Source organism: Onychostoma macrolepis, chromosome 18 (assembly GCF_012432095.1).
Source record: "Onychostoma macrolepis isolate SWU-2019 chromosome 18, ASM1243209v1, whole genome shotgun sequence".
NCBI lineage: Eukaryota > Metazoa > Chordata > Actinopteri > Cypriniformes > Cyprinidae > Onychostoma > Onychostoma macrolepis.
The window spans coordinates 5,044,720-5,054,989 of NC_081172.1; the positions used below are offsets into that span (position 1 = coordinate 5,044,720).

At 34.4% G+C, this 10,270-nt stretch overlaps 2 protein-coding genes across 4 annotated transcripts; one reads left to right on the forward strand and one right to left on the reverse strand.

Moving 5' to 3' along the window:
- Positions 1-441: 441 nt before the first annotated feature.
- il12b2 (interleukin 12B 2) lies at positions 442-6,194 on the forward strand. Of its 2 annotated transcripts, XM_058751539.1 has the most exons (8): positions 447-817; positions 1,427-1,508; positions 1,873-2,121; positions 3,514-3,625; positions 3,703-3,866; positions 4,459-4,622; positions 4,979-5,104; positions 5,802-6,194. In XM_058751539.1, the coding sequence occupies exons 1-8, from the start codon at positions 704-706 to the stop codon at positions 5,943-5,945; spliced, it is 1,155 nt and encodes a 384-aa protein (XP_058607522.1). In that variant the 5' UTR covers positions 447-703; the 3' UTR covers positions 5,946-6,194. The 2 variants fall into 2 exon arrangements, with proteins under 2 accessions (XP_058607523.1, XP_058607522.1); XM_058751540.1 differs by lacking the exon at positions 5,802-6,194 and having other exon boundaries at positions 442-817; positions 4,979-5,299.
- A 32-nt stretch (positions 6,195-6,226) lies between these two features.
- Positions 6,227-9,573, reverse strand: cfap161 (cilia and flagella associated protein 161). Of its 2 annotated transcripts, XM_058751542.1 has the most exons (9): positions 9,411-9,573; positions 9,160-9,276; positions 8,703-8,719; positions 8,528-8,617; positions 7,518-7,756; positions 7,323-7,404; positions 7,079-7,237; positions 6,915-6,988; positions 6,227-6,441 (listed from the first exon to the last, which is right to left on the reverse strand). In XM_058751542.1, the coding sequence occupies exons 4-9, from the start codon at positions 8,537-8,539 to the stop codon at positions 6,237-6,239; spliced, it is 771 nt and encodes a 256-aa protein (XP_058607525.1). In that variant the 5' UTR covers positions 8,540-8,617; positions 8,703-8,719; positions 9,160-9,276; positions 9,411-9,573; the 3' UTR covers positions 6,227-6,236. The 2 variants fall into 2 exon arrangements, with proteins under 2 accessions (XP_058607525.1, XP_058607524.1); XM_058751541.1 differs by lacking the exons at positions 9,160-9,276; positions 9,411-9,573 and having other exon boundaries at positions 8,703-9,105.
- Positions 9,574-10,270: the final 697 nt, after the last annotated feature.

Genomic DNA, 10,270 nt, shown 5'->3' on the forward strand with positions numbered 1-10,270 from the left:
AAAATCTGTAACATCTGGCAATAGAGAGCTACAGTCAACATATTGATTAGACAATTCATTTAAATAGATCATTTAAAAATGTTGCCTCTTAATAAAAGGAATTTAATTTCTGATACTGCAATATATGTAGATGCTAATATGTACAAGGTTATACAGCAGCATATAATAAATATAAGGGGAGAGACATGTTTCCTCATTTTTATGATTCACTTTGTTTTGTTCACCCATGCATAGTATAGTATAGATAGTTCACAGAACTTTATTCTCAAGGGACATATAACAATCATCAGACAACACTCAAATTGCTAGTAAATTTCACAGTTAATTACAGCGGATACAACAAGTAACACATTGAATTAAAAGCTACATTTTGATGTAGAAGGAGTGAATTAGTATTTACATACTCCAGTGTGGACTATAACTGCGTCTACAAGACACCTGCTCTCAAGTAATCTTTGTTTTATTTATTTATTGGGGAAATAATCTTTCATTTATCCAAAGAGCCTACTGTACTGTACTATATTGTTAAGATCGCACAATTCTAACTCGTGGTCTATAATAGGAGTGATGACAGAAAGGGGAAAAAGAGCCCATCTCTTAGTAATTCAGCATTCGTAATTTTAATACTTGTTCATTCTTAGTTCGAGGGGAACTCGTTCTAAGAATCCGTAGACATTTACGTGGGTGTTATCATGTGGTGGGAATGTATGGAATAAAAGCGCGCACAGACCCCATGAGAGGACGAGAGGACGCGACGCGACGCGTGCAGTCACACTTGAGGTTTTTCTGCGCTGAATTTGACGCAACAGCAGCGAAGGTAAGACATGAATTACGATCTAAACATCTGCATAACCAGCTGAGTTCACTTTAATCCCATCATTTCCATTTTAATTAAAGATGAGATGTATTTAAAAGTAGGCTATATATATATATATATACACACACATACAGTTTCATAGGATTATATTAACCCGGAGATGTAGAATATTTGTACTTTTAAAATATTAATATTAACTTAATTTGGAGCATTTGAATGAACTTCAATAACTAACTAAATTAAAAAAGGTACAAATGAAAATAAAACAGAAATTGCCTTTATACATTCCTTTAAATTGATATGTTAATATAAATATTGAAAATGTAATTTTCATCTTTTCATTTTTTGGGCCATGGCCATAGATGCCCTCCTTTTAGTACTGGCAATTAATAATTATTGTATATTCTTATGATGACTGGTATTTTTATAATTAATATAGATTAATGTTCAGTATGGAATAATGTTCAATGCTACATTAATTATTGATGAATGCATTAAGCTGCTTTTATTCATTTTTTTTTTTTTTTTTACTTTTGCTCAGAGAAAGTGATTAATAAATCAATTTACGTTTTCATATTAAATATGTAATTTTTGTGTTTGTTTCTCCAGATGGTTTGGTTGATGAGGTTCATCTTTCTCTTCTGTCTGTCCGTAACGAGGATGTCCGCACTTAACTTTTTCCCTGAGAAATGTGAGTGTAGCCTACTGATCACATTATTATTTAAACATGAGTACACACACACACACACACACACACACAGTTTTTATATCATAGTGGGGATTCCCCCGCTACTGGGTTTCTACCCAGAAAAGTATTTATAAATATAATATATGTGTTTATTTATTTTTTTTATATAAATAATATTGATGGTCACAACACTGTAAAAAGTGAAAGTTGACTTAACTTTAAGAAAACTGAGGAAACCCGTTGCCTTAAAATGATTAAGTACATAATAATTAAACAAAAAAGTTAAGTGAACTTGACAATTCAAATAACTTATTTTTTTAATTATCATTTACTCATTCTGTGTTCTGGATTGTTTCTCTTTATGCAGTTGTAATTGCTGAGAGACACGCATCCGTTACCCTGACCTGTAGAACAGATAAAGACATAATCACATGGAGACGCGAGGATGCAAGTAGCATAGAGAACATATCACAGTCAGAATATGAAATCCTCAGTGGGCGGGATTTGACCGTGATTGACCTGGAGGAAGACCTAACTGGGAATTACACCTGCTGGAGTGATACGGGTCTTGAAGACTACACCTATCTCCTGCTCGACAAGTCTAAAGAAGCTACAGGTGGGAACATCTGCTGAACATCCTCTATCTAACATTCCTATTAAGCAATCACTTTTTATGTTTAGCAATAATGCTTGACGTATTATTGATTAAGGTTTGCCATACACTCTTATAAATAAAGACAGTTTCTAAAGGAACCATTTTTCCATAACTCCTAAAAATAAAGCGCTTTTTTGCAGTGATGCCATAAAACAAGGATTTTTAGTTTTACCCAAAGATCCTTTCAGTGAACAGTTCCTTTTTTTCACAGTGTAAGGAACATTTTAATAATCTAAAGGACTTTTTCACTATAAAGAACCTTTATGGGTGTTGAAGGTTCTTCATGAAACCATCAATACAAATAAAGATCCTTTATTTTTAAGCATGAGGTGTGAAGAACATTTCAATAATCTGAGTCTAATCTTTGAACGTTCTTCACTAAACGACATGAAGACCAAGGATCTTTATTTTTAACAGTGTAGGGAACATCATCCTAAAACCCAAAAAGGGTGTTAATCTTACAAAGATGTGGCATCCTGATATTCATTAACCATGGCCTGAGTTAGCCATCAGATATTACATTAATACATTACACATTAAAACACTGTCCGCAATGTTTTAAACCGCAAAACCACAGTATTTTACTAATAGCTGAATGAGAGGCTGTGTATACAGAGTTAGGTAGCCAAATTAAACCTGTACAGTAAAGCTGTAAATGAGTTCATAAAATCGTTTATCTAATTTTACAAAAGTCACTTATTTAACTGTAACCTCACATTTGTTACACACTCTAGATTAGTGATTTTCACTAATGGTGTCCTCACAGTTACAAACAGCAGGATGTAAAATATGCTAGATGCAAATAATAAATACAACTATCCATATAATCATGCTTATCAAAGGGGAAAATGCTTTCCACACTCTTAAAAATAAATGTTCAAAAAAAGTGTGTTTTCACAGCAATGGCTTGGAAGAACAATTTTTGGTTCAAGAACATTTTAATAATCTAACTTTTTTCCATTATAAAGAACCTTTTGTGGAATGGAAAGGTTCCATGGATGTTAAAGGTTCTTCGTGAACCACCGATGCCAATAAAGAACCTTTATTTTTAAGATCTTTTGTTGTTGACATCAAAGGCTACAACCAAACAAATTCTACAATATTTTGTGCAAATTCTGGTGCGAGTGTGTAGAATCATCGCTGCAAAAAACACATTTTAGAACCTTTATTTTTAATAGCGTATACATGATGTTATCGACAGTTCGAAACTAGTTTCCTTAAAAAGTGACCTGTTGAGTCACTGACTGTCTGGGCCACAAAGCAGGAAGCCAGTTACTTTCGGTTTTGAACACGGTCAAAGTATTCATGCTTTGTCTGTTCAGCTTTTCAGTGTATTTCTTTCTTCCTTTTCAGCATTTCATATCAACTGCACAGCAGAGACGTTTTCCTGCACTGAAAAAATCAAATGTGCCTGGACCTCAAATGAATTTTCAGATAAATTTGCTTTCAGACTTCGCAATACAAGGTATCAAAAACACCCACAGACACATTAAGCTTATTTTATCATTGACTCAACCACGTATGCTTATTGTATCTATTTAGGGATAATGGTGACTGGGTGTCACAGCCCGTGGATGGGGTATTTTTTCTCCCACATTCCACCAATTCATACTCTGAAGAGTCCGAGCGGCTGCTGGTAACAGCGGAGGCGGCTTCTGCGTGCTGCTATATGAAAACTGACTACAGTTTCTTCCTACGGGACATCAGTGAGTATGTGGGTTAAAGGGAATTCTGTCATCATTTACTCACCCTCAATCTGTAAATCTAAACCTGTGTGAGTTTCTTTATATTCTGATAGAAGATATTCTGAAGAATTTTGGTAACCAAACAGTTGACAGGTAACCATTGACTTCCATAGTATGGGAAAAAAACACACACAATGGAAGTCAATGGCTATACCAGTAACTGTTTGGCTACCAACATTCTTTAAAATATCTTCTTCTCTGAAGAATGAACAACTTGTGGGTGAGTAAATTATGAACGAATTCTCATTTTTATGTCCATTTACAATCCATTTAATGCAGTTTATGCTACTCTGCTGATTTTATTAATAAGTTTGCTAAAAAAATTAATAAAATAGACTCTTTTTACACTTGGCTCTATTGCATGGTCCAAAACAAAGCTCAGATCTACACTCGGATCAGACTACACTTGAATTCTGAAGTCAAATGAAAAAAAAACAAAAAACTTAATTTTAAGTCTGCTGAGGCCTTCTAGTGGGCCCCGGGTCCCTAGTTGAAAACCACTGGTCTAAAGCACATCATTACTAATTGAATGTGTTTTCTCTGTTTTTCCTAGTTAAGCCAGCGAATCCAAACATTTCATTCTGCTCTATAAAAAATGAGGAGAGTGATAATCAAATCATAGAATTAGAGGTGGAGCCTCCCTCAACCTGGCCGCAGCCCCACAGTTTCTTTCCTCTGAAGCATGAGATAGAGTATGAGATACGAGACAACGGAGAGGTACGACATGCTTTTCTCACACATAAACAGTTCACCAAAAATGGAATGAAAATTACATCCCAAACCTGTACCTGTATGAATTTCTTTCTTCCATGGAGAAGTTTATCATAATATTGACTTTAAATGGGGAACATGCTGTCAAGCTACATAAAAATACCAAAGACGTATAATAAAAAAATTTAAATTAGTCCATGTTACATAAGACATTCAAGGCCGCTGGATTTGTGCAAGAAACAGACTGAACAGAAGTCATTACTCGCTAAAAATCATCATTTTTATTTTAGGATGAACTGTCACTTTAAGAATGTTGAAGTAATTAATTAATTCTCTTGTTTTCTGCTTCTGTATCTTCTCAGCTGAAGACTAAAGAATGGGAGGTGGGGTCAAAGATCAAAGTTCAGGGCTCCATCACAAAACTGAGGGTCCGCTGCAGAGACCTGCTGCTCCTCTCTCAGTGGAGCGAGTGGAGCGATTGGAAAAACGTAAACTAGCAATTTAAACCTCCCTTCCTCCCGAACCCTTTATTTATATCTCCTGTCCCATTTTCCAAATCCTTATTTATTCTTTGTATACGTGTTGATGTATGAATGATCATGTCGTTGGTTACATATGTCTGTTATGTGCTGACTGTATGTATGTATGTATATCTGTGTCCTATTAAAAACCTTTGCTCCTCTGTTCTGTCTCTCGATTCCTTCAGATTAAGCAATATCACAGTTGCGATCATGCCGTCACACGGCTATGATTCACTGGCCTTTACCGACAGAAATTACAGTAAAATATAGATTTTTGTGCAAACACATTAAATACAATTAACATGCAATTACTATTAATATGTATCGCAAATGTAAATTACCGTTTAAAAATCCTGGGGTCTGTAAGATTAAAAAAAAAAGTTTTTGAATCATTTATTTGATCAAAAATCCAAGAGAAAACAGTAATTTTGTGAAATATTGTTACAATTTTAAATAACTGTATTCTATTTTCATACAGAAATGTATGAATGTTATTTATTCCTGTGGTGGAAAAATGTCTTTACCTGTCATTGATCAATTTACTGCATCTTTGCTGAGCAAAAGTATTATTTTGCTGACCCCAAGCTTTTGAATGGGACAGAAGGTCAGATATCTGTGTGTGTGGTTATGACAGAATGCACATGATTTCTTGTTCTCCGTATAGGTGACCAATGGGGAAAAAGGAGGCCGAACCAAAGGACAAAGAAAGAAACAAAGAAACAAGAAGAAACATACAAGGAAAAATAAAATACATAAAAAAACAAAGCAGAAAAATAAAAATAAAAATCAGAATTGGGCATATGTTTGAATTTGTAAAAGCATTTTTATGCTGAATGAAACATTGTAAATAGAGACAGTGAATGTGTGTATGAGCATGTTTATGAAACTTTTAGTCAACAGCAGAAGGCAGCAGTGAGGACAGAGGGGATGCTGCCTCCTTTTGGGAGCTTCATGGAATTATCTTTTTACTTTTTGTACAAGAAAAATCAACAGAATTCACTAACAGAAATATAACAGTAAATATATAAAGAAATAAAATATTGTATTTTCCAAAATATTTATTGGTGTAATTTTTATTTCCTTTTATCTCTGTTTTTTTTTAACTGCACTCTTTTACTTGCGTGTCCTCTTGGTTTTCTCTATGCTCATCTGTTATTTCTGAGTCTTGTTGCAGTCCCATCAGGCTCTGATTTTGATTGGCAGAATGAGCCATGAAAAACAGCCAATGATTATTGTCCCGCTCAGCTTTATGAGAGTCCAAGAAGGTGTGAGCAGAGAGTTCATACTCTTTACCAAAAGGAGTCCTAAACACACAAAACAAACAAACCAAATAAATGAATAAACACTAGCAATTGTTCTACACAGAATTAACATTAAACTAGACAGACCTGTTTATAAGCAGGTATTTTCCTATATATAAAATAATATTTAAAATAATGCATTTATAAAATATTAAATCAAAATTATATATAAATATATATTAATATATATACAAATTATAATAGATAAAATTATAAATAAATAAAAAAAGACGTTACATCTTCAGTATGTGTATGTTTATATTATTCACAGAAAAATTATATAATAATAATTAAAAAAAAAAGAATTTTTTTTAGATATATATATATATATATATATATATATTCAACAAGAAAATAGAATGGGAGTGGAACTGAACATTAGGAACTGAATTTTGGTGTATCTGTAACATTTGGCTGTTTCTCAGCTCACTTTAACTGAATCACTTACTTTTACAATATGAAACATAACACATTACCATAGGATGTGATTGCCTAGAGCAGCCAGACATTGATTGGTCTTACAGTGGGAAATCAAAACCTTGCTGTTCACCTGCCAAAACAAAGCATCCACCCCACATTATTAAGTTACTAAGTAATAACAACAAGTACATCTGAAAAAGATTTAGTTGAAAGTGTGAACCTGAACAGGGTATCCTTCATTTTCAAGCCTTGCTTGGGGGTCAAAGTAAATCACCTTCCACCAGCACAGGAAATCACACTCCTCTACTAGGCTCAACTCCTGTAGTCGTGACTTCTTAGCACACTTCAGAAATGTTTTGCGATCACTGGCAAGGAATAGCTATGAGGAATCCAACAGACTGCATGCTGAGACTTGGGAACTCAGTAATTACATAAAACTGTACATATGCCATTTGCTTGTTTACCTCTCCGGCAAAGCCTACGGTCGTTCTCAGGGCAAAGCTTTGATCGTATCGGAGCACCTCTCCATCTGAGGTCCCATCAACACTGAATCACAGACCACAGATGAAAAAAGAGGTCAGCCACTGTGTGTGTGTTTGTGTGTGTGTGTGTGTGTGTGTGTGTGCGATTGAGTGAGTTTGAACGTGCATGTGTGATACCTTGTAATGATAAAGGCGTTTCTAACACAAGGGGTCATGCTGTGAGCTCCGCCTACTTGGAGAGGCCCGAGAAGGTGGGGGACTGAATTCGTGTCAGACTGTGAAGTGATATTACTGCTGTCAGCAATAATGCTGAGGACACAGGAGCCACGCTGCTCGTGCTCTCCACCTTCAGAGTTCAGCAGCATGACTGTGTCTCCAAAGTGCAAAAAGCCATCCTGCGACACTGATAAACTCACCTAAACAAAAACCAGAATCAGTCTCACATGCAGAAGACACACACAAAAAAAAAACATTTCTGAGCACCACTGCACTACATCAGCTGTAAATAAAACAAAGGTTATTGTGGGGAGGAGATTCACTCTTTAAATTCAATGTATTATTTGAAGTTTCTCTGTAATTATTTGTGAAATTTACTAGCTATTTCTTAAAGAAAATTTCACCACCAATTTTCGAATCCCATACGACCAAAAATACACATTTCTGGCAAAAAATTACAAATTAAATAAATGCTACAATATATATTCAGTTTCAACATTCATATACAATAATATTTCTCAAAATGTATCTCAGCGTCAAGAAAATAAATTTACAGTGATTTAATAAAATATTTTGCCAATTTTTATTCCTTTTCCCCCCTATTTTGCTACTTGTTGATGTGTTTTATATTCACATGCTATAGAATATAGAATACAAACAGGTTTTCATAAAATGTGAATGTTTTTTGTTGGATTGAAATATATGGAGGGCAAAGTATATTTTAATATTTAACATTACATTTGTAAGATATGTTTAAACAAATCAATAAATTATATACTGTATATATATATATATATATATATATATATATTGAAATATATTTAAAAGGTTTTAAATATTATGCTAAATGACAAATTATGATATTCATCACAATGTCCAAATTAATATTATATTAATATTTTATCTGATAATTTGTTCATCTAGCAACATTGTTTAACATATCAGAAAAAAAAAAAAAAAAAAAAACTTACTGGTTTCAGCATGTTTTGTCTCAGACCTCCTTCTTTCTGAACAGTGAGTTCGCCTCTGTCTTTTTGCAGGATGAAGTTCTTGAGAGTTTCCTGCAGAGACACTGCTCATTTACTCACTTGTTCTCTGTCTGGACTTCACACACCAACAAACATGAGATGCGTCAAAACAACAAACCTCTTCTAAAGTCACGTCTTCTTTCCAGTTGCCCACACGGACGCGCGGATTATAGGTCCGGACATGAGCCATTTCACAGCCGCGGTAAAACCAGCCAGACAGATAATTGAGAAAATGTAATTTATAACGCAAAAGGAAACAAACCGCACCTACTAAAGGAAAGAACTGTTACCATGGATGCGTAACAACACGTGTGCGCTACTGAGCTTGCGTGTGTTACGTTTCCAAGGTAACAAGCTCGTCCTTTTGCCGCCAGTTTGATTTGCTCTATTTACGATTTTTACGAAAACGAAAAGTTTTGTGCATTTAAAAATGATTTGAAAATTAACTTCAATTTTAAAGCAGCTGAGAAAAAGAATGCCTTAAAACTAAATTAATTTTAAAATGAACATTTAATTATAGGCCTATTAAAGGGATAGTTCACCCAAAAATGAAAATTTGATGTTTATCTGCTTACCCCCAGGGCATCCAAGATGTAGGTGACTTTGTTTCTTCAGTAGAACACAAAAGAAGATTTTTAACTCAAACCGTTGCAGTCTGTTAGTCCTATAATGCCCATCAATGGGCACACAATCTTTGAGAGAGAGAAAAAACATGCACACACAAATCAAAATTAAACCTTGCAGCTCGTGACGATACATTGATGTCCTAAGACACGAAACGATCGGTTTGTGCGAGAAACTGAACAGTATTTATATCATTTTTTACCTCTGATACACTGCAATGTCCAACCATCCTGAGCTCATCCACAACATCCGGCATGTGACACGTGCCGTGAACGGCTCTGGAACATAGATATATATGTAGATCCTTACGTATGGCGGCCCATAGAAACCGTCGCTAATGAGGCATCTATGTGCAAGAGCGGGTTGAGGCCTCAAGCACCGGATGTTGTGACAGTCTGACATTGAGGTTTATCAGAGGTAAGAAAATATATATACAAATACTGTTAAGTTTCTCGGACAAACCGATCGTTTAGTGTCTTAGGAAATCAATGTATCATCACGAGCCACAAGGTTTCATTTGAATTTGTCTGTGCATGGTTTTTCTCTCTCTCAAAGATTGTGTGCCTATTGATGGGCATTATAGGACTGACAGACTGCAACGGTTTGAGTTAAAAATCTTCGTTTGTGTTCTACTGAAGAAACAAAGTCACCTACATCTTGGATGCCCTGGGGGTAAGCAGATAAACATCAAATTTTCATTTTTGGGTGAACTATCCCTTTAAGTTGATTTAGCCCCTTTAATTTAATTTGTTGTAATTAAATTTTAACTGCAATAAATTTAAATAATAATTTTAACTACAAATCAATTATTTTAAATACATATTTTTAGTAATATCTCTCTTTTTTATGTAACATTTAATCACCATTTAAAAATACAATATTGGCATCCTGCAGTAATACATCAACTAACTTGCCTTCAAATTAATTTAATAATTATAATTTATTAGGGTTTCTAAGAGTTGACTGGCTTATAAGACAATCCCAGTGTTCACTGTTGTTCCCAAGGTATATGGCATTGAGGTGCATATCTTCAATAAAAACAAATTGAAAATTTATAGCTAC

Excerpts from the sequence above, each read along its gene's own strand:
- il12b2 (XM_058751539.1), top strand. The coding sequence starts at position 704 with ATGTATGGAATAAAAGCGCGCACAGACCCCATGAGAGGACGAGAGGAC. Across the intron at positions 818-1,426 it reads TTGACGCAACAGCAGCGAAG|ATGGTTTGGTTGATGAGGTT; the intron begins GTAAGACATGAA and ends TTGTTTCTCCAG. Across the intron at positions 4,623-4,978 it reads AGATACGAGACAACGGAGAG|CTGAAGACTAAAGAATGGGA; the intron begins GTACGACATGCT and ends GTATCTTCTCAG.
- cfap161 (XM_058751541.1), bottom strand. The coding sequence starts at position 8,774 with ATGGCTCATGTCCGGACCTATAATCCGCGCGTCCGTGTGGGCAACTGG. Across the intron at positions 7,405-7,517 it reads AACGCCTTTATCATTACAAG|TGTTGATGGGACCTCAGATG; the intron begins GTATCACACATG and ends TCTGTGATTCAG. Across the intron at positions 6,442-6,914 it reads CTAGGCAATCACATCCTATG|GACTCCTTTTGGTAAAGAGT; the intron begins GTAATGTGTTAT and ends TTGTGTGTTTAG.